Source organism: Melozone crissalis, unplaced genomic scaffold, assembly GCF_028551555.1.
Source record: "Melozone crissalis strain CALT ecotype California unplaced genomic scaffold, PUWL_Pcris_2 ptg000013l_1, whole genome shotgun sequence".
Lineage (NCBI taxonomy): Eukaryota > Metazoa > Chordata > Aves > Passeriformes > Passerellidae > Melozone > Melozone crissalis.
In genome coordinates this window covers 42,402,625-42,419,301 of record NW_026535791.1, presented here as the reverse complement: position 1 = coordinate 42,419,301, position 16,677 = coordinate 42,402,625, and the positions used below count along the sequence as shown (strand labels likewise).

The 16,677-nt window shown below is 40.4% G+C and overlaps 1 protein-coding gene across 2 annotated transcripts in view; it reads right to left on the bottom strand.

Annotated features, from left to right (window-relative positions):
- Positions 1-1,441: 1,441 nt before the first annotated feature.
- The window catches only part of SLC9A7 (solute carrier family 9 member A7), a 69,590-nt gene continuing 54,354 nt past the window's right edge, over positions 1,442-16,677 (bottom strand). For both annotated transcript variants that reach the window (XM_054271634.1, XM_054271635.1), the window contains 4 exons: positions 14,977-15,040; positions 12,190-12,272; positions 8,894-8,999; positions 1,442-3,211 (listed from right to left, as the gene is read on the bottom strand). In XM_054271634.1, the coding sequence (XP_054127609.1) occupies positions 2,963-3,211; positions 8,894-8,999; positions 12,190-12,272; positions 14,977-15,040 (502 nt within the window). In that variant the 3' untranslated portion in view covers positions 1,442-2,962. The remainder of the gene's footprint in view (positions 3,212-8,893; positions 9,000-12,189; positions 12,273-14,976; positions 15,041-16,677) is intronic.

The following is a 16,677-nucleotide window of genomic DNA, read 5'->3' as shown; positions in this document are numbered from 1 at the left end:
TGAACCTTTCTTTGAAAGGCATATTAGGCATATTAGTTCTTAGGGTATTATTGTCCAGAATAAGACTAAAAGATATTCTGCTGACCAACACTGTCTAAAGAGAGACTGCAATTGGAGTTAAATTGATATTATCCATGAAGGATCATGCCAATCTTATTATAAAGACAAAAATCACAGAATCTGGCCTCCTAAGTAGCATGAGCAGCTCACAATATCGTTAAGGTTGCTAGAATTCCTACTGTGAGAGCTTTCCCTCCCCCCAGGAGTAAAACATAGTAGCCATCATTTCATAAATAATGCACGTCATTTTAACCTTCGCTATTTACTTGCTTCAGATCAGCTCTTTGGAAGGTCAGCCAAAAAAAGAATTCTTTTCTCTCCTCCAGTTAAAATTCCTGCACTCCTTTCCCCAAAGGCAATTCCTTCATTGTCAAAGCAAATAAATTTTTTTTGGTCTTTTCATAGGCCAGAAAACATGCATCCTTGGAATAGGGCTAGACTTGGTCAAGAACCAAGTATGTGATACTTCAGCCTTGTTCAGGCTTATCAGAAAAGCCAGTTTACATTGCAGAGCAGACATGCAGCACAGAGTGTAAACACTCTTGTCATAGTGCTCCTCCTTTCTGATAACTGGAGATTGAGGACCAGAGCTTCTCCTGGAGCCAGCAGCGCTTGGAACACCTCTCACGGAAAGCACCCTGGAAATTCCAGTGCTGGGCCCCTGGGTGTAGCAGGGCTCCTGGCAGTCACAGGATTGCTCATGGCTCCTCAGCTTTAACTGATAAACTGCCTGTGCTCCCAGGGAAATGAAGGGAATTAGGGCTTATTTTTGCAAAACACATGTGGGCCTGCAAAGGAGTTGTTCTGCTCAGCCATCTTCATCAGGGTTTGTTACCCTGCACCATTTAAGAGCAAAGCCCCCTCATTGCAGTCACAACTTCCTCAGGAGGGGAAGAGGAGGGGCAGGCACTGATCTTTCTCTGTGGTGACCAGACAGGCCCAGAGAATGGCCTGAAGCTGTGTCAGGGAAGGTTTAGGCAGGATATTAGAAAAAGGTTCTTCTGCCAGAGGGTGTTGGGCACTGGAACAGCTTCCCAGGGCAGTGGTCACAACACCAGCCTGACAGAGCTCAAGAGCCTTTGGACAACACTCTCAGGCACAAGGTGTGACCCTTGGGGATGCTGCTGTGCAGGGCCAGGAGTTGGACTTGATGGTCCTTGTGGATCCCTCCCAACTGGGAATATTCTGTGATTCTATATTGGTCTTACAATTTTTCCACAAAAAGACTCCTGGTTTCCTTGTCTCTTTTCTTAATAATGTGAGACAGTCTTTACAGATCAATACCCTTTATAAATTTGCCTTGCAGGGACAGACAGAGAGGTAGATCACTCATTAGAGGACCCATTTGAAAGAAAGCAGACTAGACAACACAACTGCAAAGTTCCTCTGCAGCAGGAAGTTCACGTACTGAGGTTAGCCCAATAAGTTTAATAGTTAAGGAAAAACAGAGTGGGTATTTACTCACACACAGTTTTATGAGAGGAACAACTGAAATGGCAGCAAGAAAAACACACTTTTTGGACAAACTGATATTACATCACATTAGTGGGCCACAAACTCTTTAAAAAAATAAATCTTTTGAGACATGAGAATGAAATCACATTTTAGCATGCTTTAAATAGCTGAAAGGCTCTTCAAAGCATACATTTTCAGCTATTGGCAAAGACAATGATTATCTCGTCATCTGGAAATTAAAAAGCATTTAGCAATAAGTTAAAGCTAGCCTACATGTAAGTGGGCTAAATACTAGTCAGAGATTCTTCCCTTTTCACATTTAAGATGATACTACAGTTCATCACTTCTGTAGCTTATATGCTGTTGTGCAATGCCCCACTGAAGTTTCACATCTACTCTGCGAGAGAGAACAAGGGTAAACAGCTTTCTTTTAGGATAGTCACAAATGGTAAAAACAGTAGTATTTGTTTGTCTGTTTAATTAGATGTTTGCTGTTTATCACACACAAGAACTGTAAGCAGAGTCCATGAAGTCTTCTGAGCAATATGAAACCTCCTGGTTCCATGCAAGTTCAATACTGCCCCTCTCTCTCTCTTTATTTCTCTCCTCCTCCTATCTGCTGTTTTCCCCAGCCCAAGTTTCCAACTATCTTCATATCAAAGAAAGTTTTACTTTGTGACTGCTACCCAAGAGAGCCTGGCTCCAGGCTCACGTTGGCTTCAGGTACATCTTAGACCACAGGAAGCTGGATGTTTTTCTTTTGAGGCACTAGAAGTTAGGCTAAGAGTAATAGTCAAGTTGCCCAAAGCTAAAGGGACAAGTAGCTTTCATGGCCTTCCTATTTAAACAGCTGGCCAGCGAAGAAATCTTATTTTCCCTTTTTTTCCCTGAAATAGATTAAGTACATTTTGCAGTAACAGATTCCCCAGTCTTTCATTCACACATCTGTAACTCTAATGTTTACTGTCCCATTTCACTTGAGTTTTCTCAACCTCAAGAGAGAAGTTAACAATGGATCTCTTCACATTCAGATACACACACAATCTTTTTTGTCTCTTAATAATTTTCAAGTTTATAGTTGTCCTTTCACATTCTCAAGCTAAGCCAAGACAAGCTCAGTTCTATGACAACATTTTCATGTACCTCTCTTCAGAGAGAGAGCTGCTGCAGCTGAACAAGACAATTGCAGCATGCTAGTTATACTTGGATTTGATAAGCAGTTGGAAAGAGGAGAATAACCAGTTTTCTCATTTGTCTATTTTCAGACATATAGAAAACCCCACTGTCAGCATCTTGAGTGAAAAATAGGTGACATCTTCAGACCCTAGCAAAACCATTTCTGTGTGTTAACTTGTTTAAATAAACACCCCCACCTCAAGTGACACAGTGGCCTGCAGTCTTCCTTGATCCATTCACAGAGCAAGAGTTATTTTTACTGAGTCAGTAATCATGCATTGTATTCCAGAGGAAATACTAGCCGGGTACCCCTGCTTGTAACTTCATGATCTGCTGCTCCCAAATCACGTTCCAGTGCTTCCTCTGAACTGCTTTTTGTTCTCCTGCTGTCAAGGTTAGTGGTAGCTGTATGGGGGCCAGAAGAACCATTTGCAGTTATTGTTGTATCACCATATGTCACGGTAAGGTCACCATCATTCAGAATAAAATCAGAATCCTCTTCTCGAAGCTGTTCCTGATTCTGAAAAGAGGAAGAAAAAAGAAAAATCTTTATATAGTGCACAGCACCTTTCTTTGCCCAGAACATAATTGAAGAATTCTCTTACATGTCAATACAGAAGAGATAAGGTTCCACCTTAAGAAATGTTAAAAATAACCTTGAACCCAGTGTTTGCAAATCAGCTTACTGTTCCCTGTATAACTACTGCTACTGGGGAGAGATGAGAGGGAACTGAAGCCAAGAACTAGGTTATGGAACGGGTAACCCGGGATTTAGTAGCACTGGAAGTACACCAGAAGTGCAAGAGATGAGTGGTACATATTGGGGTTTGCATGACAATTTAGAGGGCAGTACAGGAGATCAAGCACAGTCAAGCCACTCCATATACAGAGTTGCATCTGTTGTTAATTAGTCAAATTAATTAGTAAACTTTTCATGCAAGTCAATAAGAACTCAGAAAGCCCCAAACCCCTGTATTCAAGAATTCTTCAACACTTTTTTGTTACACATCAATAACTAGCTAATATTTTTTTCAAACTATCTCCTTACTTTTACCTATTCCTAAATAAAGAATTACTTGACCTAGTTCTTTGGCGTGCTCCTGAGCCATAAAGGATGGATACAACAAAATGCTTGCTTCATAGTTTTGTAACTAGTTCTGATGTGTTTTCTTCTCAAAATAATTTAAGTGGCTCACAAAACCCTGTGAATTTATTTTGGCAGAGATGGATTGAAATATTTAGTCAGAGAATAGAAATTGCCAAAGTGCAATAAAGCACTTCATTTCTCTATCACAGCATAATACAGCAACAATTGTACCACGTTCCACTCCTGTTTAACGTGGTAAAAGGCAAAATAGCTGAATTGGTCAGAAAATGGGCTTTCTTCATATTTGAAGAAAATTCTAATCAGTGCTATAAGCTTGCTTTGTTGCAACAGAAAGCAATTATTTCCCCACATGAATGGCTCTGCAGTGCTTAGCAGGAGCTGCAATGTGTACTGCTGTCCCTCGGTAGGCTGGACACAGATCGGGCTGCGATCTCAAAATGATTATTTCCTTGCACTGCGGCAAAGCAACGGGGGCACAGGCCCTGTGAGATGGGATGTCTGGGATCAACGTGAACAGAAAGCTCTGCCTCCACTGCAGAACAGGAGTTCAGGGCACTGGAGATGGAAAATGCTGATTAACCTGTCCATGATGAAAAATGCAGCTCCTGGCTAAATAAAACTTCCCGGGAAAGCTTCCTGTCGTTATGTCAGAAAGATAATCAGACAAAATGAAGCAGCAGAAGCCTCTAGATGATACAGAATATATAACTAACAAGGACTAGAAGAGGTGTCAGGAGTTTGCCAAAATCAACGAAAGAAATGATGCAGTTCAGTGTTGGGTGCAAGATAAGCTCTACTTCAAGGGAATGGGGAATGCTAATTTCTTAGAAATGTTACAGCATCCAAATTTATCATTGCTTTTTGGTGACAGGGTTAGTCTGATAGAGAGCACACTGTTCTCAAAGAGCAAATATGGGTTAGGACACTTGCTTTTTGATCACAAAGAAAACACTGACCTACTGGCACCATCTTAAATAGGAAAAAAAAGGAGAAATGAAGGGGTTCAGCTATAATTGGCATAAATAGCCTTTGCAATCTTTTAGTTGTAAAAAAAAAAAAAGTCTGAGGAACAAGACCAAAATTATTAAAAGGGTCACAAAACAATCAGTTTAAGAAAATCTGGTATCTGTAGATATATTGTTTTGAAGAAGAGGCATTCAAATAAGGATGAAAAATCAGAAAAATGAGTAAGATGAAGGAAATCTGTTACTGTTGATTGATTATGTTTTAAAAAGTCAAAGAAGCTGCTAAGGCCTATCACACGTTCCCCTCCATGGTTTTTGCCCTTGGAGAGGCACCAAGGAGGGGAAGGCAGAGCTAGCAGAGCCCCAGAAGGTATGGCTGTACCAACCCACGTGTGAAGTGGCTGCAGCAAGCTCCCAAAACACCTCCTGTCCCCATGATGCTGTTGAGCAGTGAACCCCTGCAGCCACCTAGCAGATAAGAAACTTTAAGAACACACTACACTTGAGCTTCCCCAAAGGGCTGAGGAGCTCTTGGATACGTGATACTGAAAGAGAGGGTCACAGGCTTTATACTACATGGCAGATCCTGACCCAGTCTTTCTTGGTTTGTCCCAGGCTGCACTTACATGTACCTAAACATGATCAGTTCCAGAGAAAACACTGAGCTTTCTCTCAAGGCAGTGAACAAACATCACCTTGTACGAGCCAAGGTCCTCTTATTTGTTCCCATTCTGAATAGTACTGCAAGCAGCATGGATTTTATTTCCTATATTGAGAATACCCACGAAAAATCTCATGTACTATACAGTTTTACTATGTTTGCAAACAAAGAGGATGGGTGAATAAACTTATCGTGTTTCATGCAGCATGAACAATTCGTTCAAGAAAGACAGGAAATGCATCCAAATAGATCCACAGAGACTTGAAATACTCCCAAGAATAACCCTGAACAGGCCTCTGCAATCCCCCAAGGTTCTGTAGGAAAAGCTTCAATTCACTCAGAAAACACAGGTCTGAACAACACTACTGAAACTGACACACTAGAATGGCTAAAGACCTGAATCCAAGTCTGCAGAAGCCTGAATTCTGCTTTGATGTGCTGACTATAACCTTGAGGGACCTCTCTGCAGACTGTCCTCTTTGTGGTAAAAGCTGTCTCTGCTCCTAAATACATGCTGGAGATGTTTTTTGTTATAAAAGCTTATTTAAATTGAGTTTCTGCTCACAAAGCCAGTCTTTATTGCCTCCTAAGACAATGTAAAAAAAAGCACAAGCAAAGTACGATGCACATGCAAAAAGCTGGCGTCACAAATGCTGGTGCTGAACAAAACACAGGCACCACAGATAACAAAACTTGCATTAGAAGTTACTTATCCTGTGGCTCCAAAATGAAAGCATGCATGCAAAATATATTCAAACTTAAACCTGATGGTCTGTTTAATTTCTCTCATTCTCAGCTGAATTTAAATTCACCAAGGAAACCAAGTAATTTTTGCTATGAAGCTAGAACCACTAAGGAGCGGGAAGGGGGAAGCCTGGCTGAACAGTTTTCCCATCCATTTCGAGAGTTATCTCCTCCAAAGATTGCAAATCAAGTTTCTTCACTGGGCTTGCATATTTATAAATTACTTCAATTCTTTCTAGTTTCAAACCAAGTTGTCATACTGTGTATGTGCAAGAAATACTTTTTTTTTTAAGTGCACAAGAGCCCCGAAACAAACAACAACAACAAAGTATCCCCAGGAGGGCTTATTTCACTTGGAATAAATGACTGATAGAAGAGAAAATTACTAAAAGTTTCAAAGCACATTTCAAAAGAAAAAGCAAAATAACTGACCTACATCAGTTTGGTCATGCACTGAAGATAACACCAGAAGAGAAAAAAGTGATTAAAATTATAACTTTCAAAATTTAAGCTCCTAACTGCAACACCTTTTCATGCTTTAAATTCCAGCTTGTCTGTCTGGGTTGGAAACAGCCCAGTGGCACAGCCTTAAAGCAGTGGGAGAATGTCAGCAAGGAACAGTAACATCATCTCTGGAAAAAATCCACTGTACCTCACCCCTGTGGGCTGCCTCAGAGCCCTGCACATTCTCCATGCAAATTGAGGCTTAGAGGACACGATCTCATGCTGAGGAATAAGTTGTGGGTGGGCTGCACTGGAGGATTATTTGACTTTCAGACTTTTGAACCCCCCTTTGGCATTTAATTAAAAAGACTTACTCCCACTTGTGGAAGTGAGAGTGAATTCTAAGTAAGGTTGTGATGAAGTCAGAGAAGAAAAAAAAACAACCTGAAACAACAAAAGCTAAAAACAATCTACAAATATACAGTCAGCATAGCCACATACTTACTGCTTTCTTCTCTATATAGATATCATAACTCAGGCATGCACCTGGAATGAGATCCAGGATTTAACACTTGTTTGGGAGAAATATTTTATGGCTATGCTATACTTTATTAAGCATTTACAGATTTTTTATTTTTCTTGTTTAACTGACAATCTTCAGTCCTTAATTCTCACAGGTGTGCCATTTAATCTTCCTGGAATACCTCACAAAATCACTATTCCAAGTAGTTTCTGTCCCCACAAAGACATGGCTGTCTCTGTTGCTTCACCTGCATTTAATAGAAAGGCAAAAAGATTCCACAGCTTATTAACCAGCAATGAAATGTCCAAGCCAAGTGCTGTGGCAAAGTCAGCCATGTAAAGAAACAAAAAGACAAAGCAACTGCAGGGCTCAGAAATCTTGAAAACAAGCTAGAAATAAAACTTCAAAATCATATTCTTTCCTAAGACAATTGCAGCACTGCACTGAAATAGGAACAGGAAAGAGAATACAATAGGAAAGTTCCATATTGTACACCTTAACAAAGTATACAACCTAACAAGCATATTTAATGAAGTTAATGTCCTGTGTGTATCACAGAGCCAATCCATTAAACAGTAAGTTTCCACATCTGGTTGTAGCCAACAATGATGAGTAATGAGAAAAAAAAAAGAAGAAGAAAAAGAGCCAACTATAAGAGAAAATGAGAGTCAAAGCTTGCATGTTCATTCTGGTTAGATCCTCAGTTACTGGACAATTACTCCCATAAGATCATAAAAAGGCAGACATATGGGTAGTGCACAAGGGCTAATTGGTCTGATGGATTCCTTCCAATCCTTCCAGTGCCTTCAAGACCTCCAGTGCCTTCAAGACCTCCAGTGCCATTGCAAAGATGGGAACCAGGCCAATTTCTTGCATTACTGTAGTTCCAAGTGGGCAATAGGTACCTCAAAGTTCTTTGAAATTTTTCTATCAGGTACAAGTAAGATGTTAATGATATCCAGAAAGAAATGTGGGGAAGATATCAAAGTTACAATTAGAATCCGTAATTTTTAGGAAATGATTAATAGACAACTGGTCCAAGACTACTTGAGCATAGAGATATTAATATCCCAGAGAACCTACAAATTTGAGATGTCCCACACAGTAATATGGGTTTATTTACAAGAGCTCATGAAAGGTTGTAGATTTCAGAAGCACTGTACAGATAAGAAGGAAAAGTATCAGGATCCTACAAGAGTAATATGAGAACAGAGCACTAATTATTGCAAGACACAGCTGTAAAGACATCATGGTGACCTGGTAGACTGAGATAAGTAACTGATTAACAGTTTCTGAAATCTGATCTCAAATTTTGCAGTGGAAACAATGAAGGGAAGCACTACCAGGTTTTTTCCAGCTGGGTAAATGTGTCAGTGACATCTCTAAGGAGACCTTGAAGTTTAGCAGTAACAGGAAAAGAATCTTGTCCCAAAGCCTTAAGAAGGGACTGAATATTTTGAAGTGATTCACTGAACTGGGTTATTGACTAGGCATGTAATTTCCCCATTACCTTAAATGTTATTTTTCTAATGTAGTATTTGAACAATAAGATAATTCCTGATCTCAAACACCAGAAGCTTTTGCCTCAGGGGAGACAATCTTAAATCTTTTCTGCCTAGGAAAACCAGGACCTGCTTGCAGTATGTCTATCAGACCAGCTGAAACCAGGACATTACCTAAAAAGAAAAAAACATCTATTTCCTCAAGTTTAATACATTAAAAAACCAAAACAGGAGGCATTGAATTGTTCTACTTACATCATAGACCTGGGGACTTGTCAGACAGCGGGCGATCAGGCCACACCAGCTGGGCAGTGTTGTGGTCAGTGGAGGGCCACTGTGAGTGAGAATTGGCTTTAAATAACTTCAGCAGTTAAGGAAAACACACCAGTGCTCAAAAACCACTACTGAAAATAAAGAAACAATTGTGCATAAATGTGGTTCTGCCTTTCAACTGTGATATGCAATAATTGTACGTAAAACACTCTCCCACCATTTTCCCCTTGGTTGTTTCAAGGGCAGTTTCTTTACTCACTAATCTGCAAGGACCACTAGCTAACTTCCTTTTTACAAGTTTCAAAGAGTTTGTAGGTTCTGTGCTCTCAAGTAAAAAGGAGAAACCAAAGGTGCTTTAGTGTTGAAAGGTCCAAGGGTATTTCTGCTCTGAAGATGGGAGTATGGTGTCAAGGTTGCAAGCTATAGGCAGCAAGGTGACATTCCTGCATGGCTCAATATAGGGAAATACAGAAACCCTGTTCATTCAACATCCTCAAAGCAATATAGTCACTTGTTCTGCTGGTTACTGAGCCACAGAGGTGCAACCAGAGGTATTACCCTGGGGCAATGCTCACAGACATTGCAGTGCACAAATATTTACCACGTGGAGCCAGAAAGGCAAAGGGAAAACTGTATGAAACATGTACAACAGTATTAAAGGAAAGCAGTGCTACCTAGATGACACTGAGGGGACATGGGCATGGGACAGGAAAGTGTCTTTACCCCTATTTTATGGTCTGTGCCCTGATAAATCCACACTTTTCACATGAATACTCCACACTGATGATTTGCCTGAAAAAAATACCCAAGAGTCAAAATATGTGTTTCTGTTAAAAAGCAGAATGTTGATCTTGACTAGTACATGAATCAATCAATTTTATTTTAAATTCAAATATATAAGTTGCAGGTATTCTAGTTACTTTCTTAGGCCTCTCAGCACAAAGAGGATCAAGTCCATTTGGAAATACAACCGTTTTCCTCCCAACCCATTAAGATGCTTAGGGTAAAGAGGGGGTTAAAAGGGGGCTGTTTTAGGAGAGAGCTATCCCTTCCCTTTAGCAGAGCCTGGCATAGCTGTTTACTCCAGCAGAGTTATGTTTCCTCCTTTCCTCTTTCCCTAAGAGTGTGGTTACACCCATTCCTGGAAAGAAACAAGCTCTGCCCTTGCACTAACCCAGGCTCCATCCTGCCCTGTGCCAGACAGGCAGCAACTCAGCCGTGAAAAAACAAGCCCAATTGAAGACATCTGCTGCTTCATCAAAGTTGCACTTTTCTCCATGTTTAACAGTTGTGGGTGAACCCAGGGAGCAGCCCACAACATGAAGTGAACTCTGCATTCCACAGGAGTGAAGTTCCCACTCACCCATGTGTACAGAGCTCTGCAGGCAATAGTGAGCTCTGGAGCACACTTTTCTGTCACTCACATATTTTTCAAGTTAAGCTCTCTTGCAAAGAGCGAATTTTGAGACAATATGCCTTTCTACCCAGAAACCAAGTGAATGCACCAGCAAAAAAACACCCAAACATTTAGCTATGGATATAGAGGTGGCAATTCTAAAGATCATCCCATCTGTACCAATGCTTGTCTGAATGCCTCCTTCCAACAGAAGGAGCAGACTTTTACTTCTACATACAGTAAGACAGTTCTGCCTCTCAATGTCAGTTTCCTTGGCACAAACTTCACAGAAACTTTTAACTTTTCCTAAGTATTGCTAGTCACTATTGGAAAAAGAAAGGGAATGCACTGTCAGGACCCTTTAAGTTCCTGTGAAGCAGGTAGTTATGCTGTAATCTTCTCCAGGCACTCCCCCCGCCTTTGCTGCAGCTGCTAGGGAGGGACTGTTCTCTCTGCAAGCATCAGCTGAGGGAAGTCAGCATTGCCAACTACTCCTTTCGTCAGGCACATCCCTTTTGTAAAGGCAGGGGAAGAGGACAGCTCTGCTTCCTTCTTAAAAAGACAAAAAAGAAGCAGTCAGCCACAGCCAGATCCGTTCTTGATTTTAACACCAAAGTCTCTCTATTGGATTTTTTGGTTTGCTTTTTTTTATATAATAAAAATTGACCTTGAGGCACTTTGAGGCCAGTCACCAGATTTTGAAGAGTTAACTTGGAATTACAAACATTTATGAATATTTAAAATAGCACATACACTCCCTTCTGTGCCTTGGGTCAGCACTACTGCATCTGAAAGCCTTGGTGACAAACAGATTTTATCCCAAAGATGTAAGTGCTATTAGTCCCAAACATTTTCAACCTGTTAGCTAGGTTTGTCTGGGTGTGAAAGCCTTCTGCACAAGGCATGGAAGGAAACTACCATGCTCCAACCAGCCCAGCAATCTCTCATGAATCAAAGGCCTTGACACCAGTGAAAAGACTCACATGGAAGCTACAAGAACATTAAGGCCCTATCTCTGGTCAGTGTGTGTATTTAGCTGCCCCAGAAATTACTAGGAATTCTATATTGAAATTTCTCTGGGTTCCTAGGTGTGACTTGCCATGGCCACAAGATTATCTTTGCATTTTCTGCTAAGTGACTCTAAGCTGTTAAGGAGGAGCAGCTGTGACATACTTATTTTTGCGTCATAATTAATATTATACTGATTAAGTTAAGTAGATTAAAAAAACCCCAAAACCATAAGCATGAAATACAGGACAGCTACACAAAAGTTTCTCAGAATCTTAAACAAGGTGATCTAAATAGTATAATAGTAGCTTCAGAAAGGTTGTACAGCATTGTGTACACTCAGAGACACACTGCTTTAATACCCATAGTACCTTCTGGATATACTTAAGGAGATCAGCTGGATCTCATGTAGATTTTTAGTTCCAGAACTTCCTCTTTAGGAATCAACCACAGATTTTGGGACTTCATCACAAAAGCAGATGGCTCTGCAGAGCAATGAGTTGAGGCTTAGATATGTACAATGAACTGGAAACCTAGTTTGTACTGTTAGCATCATTGAAAATAAGCACAGATTAATAGAACAAATCAGAGGACCTGAAATAGTTAATTGTCTGTCTCATTGTTTAGGTAGGTACTTCATCTTTGGCTGGTTTCTGTCCTCCAGCAAGTGTCACACACGCTGCATTAGGGAAATGAAAGGTCTGACTGCTGAGCCAGTGAATTCAAGCTTCAGTTCTGTGTCTTGAGCCTGTCAAATACTTGAGAGAGTCAAACAGGAGAAAGATCAAGTGCTTAGGGCTACATATGGGTACATGGAAAGCGAAAAAGTGATCATTTCATGCCTGGAAACTAAGCTGTGTTTTCAAAAGGATACTTATGATCAAAGCTGTACCACAGCCTGAAGAGCCAAGCGCTTTCCTGCTTCGTCCTGTTCCTTCGCGCAGAATCTTGGCCATCCTAAAAGTAAGATAAAAACATTTTCAATTACTTCAGGCAGAAAAACGCAGAACTATACACTCCAATAATTCATAATGTAATGTTCTGTCAAAAAAATGAGGCCAAATTCAATATGTACTTGAAATGCAGAAGAAAGCTGTTTAGAGACTTGCTTGTATTGAGTTTACTTTCCCTAGAAAGACCAGAAACGACTGCAGAGAACCAGGCTGCCTTCATTGCACTCATGTTACTTTAACAACTCCTCTGCCACCAAGTTCCCTGGAGCCCAAAACCTTATCTCACTGTTAGTCTAGTAACAGATACAGAATTAACTTCCAAACTGACAAATAAGCCTTGTGATAGTCCAAGACTGATTCCTATTCATTGCTTGCTTGGCTTCCTTAGTTCTAGGTCTAGATCTAACTCTAGGTTTGGTGGTTTTTACTTAAGCATGCTGCTTCTTTGGAAAAACAAGGGAAATTACAGTATCTGATAAATTCTCGGAAACTTGATGAAATATATCACATTTAAAAGAAATGTGCTTAACAGAGAATCCATATAAAGATTACAGTTGAGGGAGGTCATGCAAATCTCAGAAATGCTGGATCAACCTTGAAAGGGCTAATAGTGTTAAATATAATCTCTTAACTAACAGTGCTGCAAATCATCACACCAGCTGCTCTGCAGCTGCATTTGTTCTTACTTTTGTTACTGTTTAGGGGTTGAGTGTTTTGCTTTGTGTTTTTGTTTTGTTGTTTGTTGTTTGGATGGGGGGGGAGGGGGTTGTTTATGGCCAGAGGCCAGAGTTAAACACAGGAAAACAAATGAATGCTTTGTATGAATTATCTTCCAAACTACTGGAAAAGAACAAGACAGGATTACACTGTGTACTTCTGACCTGCAAAAAGCCACGATCCACCAAGAGTTAAACCTAAAACATTTTCACTCCCTCCCCTTCCCAAATGATATATTTTCTTTAACTGTGACATACTCCTAATATTGGCTTGGTGAGAGAAAGATGAATCCAAAGGGAACTGACTAATGAACTACATTAGCAACGCAATGCACAGCTAAAGAGGGAAACAAATGGGTAAGTTCTTTGTGTTTGCATGGGAAAAAGCAAACATGATATTTCTACAGCAGACACTGAATGAGAACAGAATACCCATGCTCTGTTCCCACCACAGCAATTCCTCAGTTACTGAGGACAAGCTCAGTCTGAACTGGCCAAAGCCATCCTTCCATGGTACCACTTCCTAACCTTGGTTATGTGCAATAACTGTGGCCTTCGCTGCAAAAGCTCTTTTGAGGCCTGGACTTCTGGTTATTCCCAGATAGTTACAAAACAAAATCCACCCTTACTTGTAGCCAGCTCCACCATTTCAGCATCTATTTTGTGTGCTGGCTTTTACAAAGAACATAGAGATGACAAATGCAGTGTCTGAAATGAAAGAGGTCCTTCCTGACCAAGTATCTCTCTTCCCTGTACAACATGTACCAGGAAAAGAAATGAAAGGATTGGGGGGAAAAAAAAACCAACCACCAAAAACCCGACAACCAACCAACACGAAAAAAAAACAAAGCAAACAAAAAAAGGCCACAAAAAAACCCCAAACTCAAACAAACAACAACAAAACCCCACTAAAACCAAAACAAACAAAAAAGCCCACAAAAAAACCTGTCAAAAAAACCCCAAGTCCCAACAACAACAAAAACCCCCCAAAAACCCCAAACAATACCCAAGGCAGGAGAAACCACTATGAAAAAAGCTAATCCCAAATATATTCATCTATCTCTGACAAGCCTGAACATCAGCATCATCATACAACACTTGTTCCCTAAGCATCCTCCAGATCCAAAGTTGCCTTGCTCAAGTAGGTTCCTACATAAGCAAACAGCTGTGCTGCTGATCTATCAGCATCAAGCAGAACTCTGGAAGAATGGAAACTAAGACCTGGACAGAGGAAACTCCCAGTTAAGCCTGAGGAATTTTTGAGTTGTTTTGGTTTTTTCCAGACCTTTCGTTCCTCCTGTGAATCAACTCTAGTTTATAGATGAGCAAAACTGCAAATTCTGCTATGAGCAACAGTCTTCCAATGATCTATGCCAATAGCATATTTCAGGGGAAAAAAGTCAACTCTTGGGTTGGTACTGATACATGGAAAGCGTCCCTAGAGATTCACAGCGACTGTTTGCAGAATACAAATGGCAATTTGCCCGTGCTCCTTCTGCTTCGCCCAGGCGATGGGTAGTCCAGGCAGGATCCAGCTGGCATGTGGTTTGGTATACAAGAGTCAAGATCAGATTAGCAAACTTAATCTTGGATTCTAACCAAGCCCAAGGGCTAAAATTTGGTATCAGTTAAGGAAGAGGAGCCAAGAGTATTACCTCTGAACTGAGAATAACTATTTGTGCAGTAGCATGCTAAGAGCAAGCATGTTGGGCAGGTGGGGGAAGAGGAAAGTGCATTGTTATACAGTGTATTAGTAGGTTTGGGGAGGTTTGTGATGCCCCACACATACACAAAAATGTGACCATGACAGCGTTACACCCAAAATCACAATGTTTTTCAGTGGGCATTACTTGAATGTTACAAAGCAAAATCCCCTACTGACTTGCCAGCTAGGACAGAAAGGTTTTACCCATGCATACAACTTCTGCAGTTTTCTATTTTCTTAGTTATAAAACAAGATCAGCCTAATAGAGAAGTTATGTAATTACTTACTCCTTGTAAGACTTGAAAGCTGTCATTAGAAGGTGGAGGATCCTGATCTGGGTCAACTCCAACCCTACAGAAACATTAGGAAAACAAAGCAAGTGGTGTTACTGAGGGTTGCAAATGCTGTAAGTTTGGCAGAATGCATTTTAAAAGCACTTTAAGCACCCAGCAAAGCTGCATCAGAGAAGTTATAAGAATAGATTGAGGAAGAGCTGCCCATTACTCATCTGCAGTTACACAGTTATAAATGAGATATGTTTGCACTCAAGAAACTGCTTTAACTTTATGTCACCATCAACTTCTTCTGCTTACCTTTGTTGCCAATTTTTTTTAGAACAATTGAAAATACTATTTTTGCTTTAAAAGGTGGATGGCATCCTCTTCAGTGGAGAGTATTCCTCATGTCCAACAGGAAGGAAATAGAAACTAAAGATTAAGCCCAGCCTAAATATTTCCCCAGCAAATAGCTGCCAGATAAATCTGTGAATGACTGTAATACAAGATTTTAAAAAGACACACACAGTCCATGTTTTAAAGCACTATGGGAAGCAAAAAAAAAAAATATAAAAGGTCACAACATTAATTTGCTGCAAGTTTCATTCACTTAACACAGCCACAGTGGACTAGCATGTGGCCTGTAGTCCAGCCTTCCATCTGAGTGAGGAAGGGTTTGTGTAATGAGGAGTTGACAGATAATATGTTAAGAAGAAACTCTCTATTCACTTTTGCATGATCAGAAAGCATCTTATTACTGAACCATCCTTGCAAATATGGCTCCTATCCAAGATTGGCATTTAATCCTTGTAATTATGATCAGTTTTTCTGGTCTGGTTTGGGGGTACACTGGACTTGTCTATTTTATACCCTATTCATGTCCTGATCTCTGTCATTTCCTGTGGAACCTAAAACTCCAACCCCAAAAGTCAGATAAGATTCTCAGTCTCAAATGTGTTGTGTTTCAGTCCCACCATGTCACATAGTAAGTGTGGGGAAACACATGTGACAGCCCTTTCAGACAGTAAGATTTTGTTAACATTGTCACTTCTACTCTCTCAGAAGGGACTGAGCTGGTTTGGTGCAATGTCCTTGTTATTCAGACTTTTTGTCAGCTAATCATTTTATAGCCATGGTGTTTATGCAGCAGCCCTAAGGATCACCAGAGGCCAAGAGAACCTTGCTGGTCAGACCATATCATTGGTTGGTCCCAGGGACATCATGCTTAGAGATAATAAAAATAAAAATAAAATAAAAAGAGAACACTTTCAAATAGCTTCCAGGGCAGCATCTTTGATAGAACAATGGAAGAAAAGTTTTAAGTCATCCTTGTGGACTCACAGCCATCTCAAGGCCTCACATGAATTAATGTAGTTCAGAGAAAATCCAGAAGGTTGCTCTGCAGCAGCCTCATATGAAACTAGTGCTGACACAGTCCTTTGCTTGGATTTCTTTCTTTTTTTCTAAGCATCTTGTTCTTTCCTCATTACTTCCTTTTTCCATATATAGAGTCATCTCAAACTTTAGGCACATTTGGCCTGCAAATTCCTTGGCACTGACCAACCTCTGAAAACCAGAACTGAAAACTTCACCAGTTAAGGAGAACACTGGATACACAAATTGAGTACTGGATTGTAACACGTGCTAAAATAAAACACCACACACAAGAGCTCTGAGAGCTCACAAGGGCTGAGGTGTTACTGCCTTGGCTAT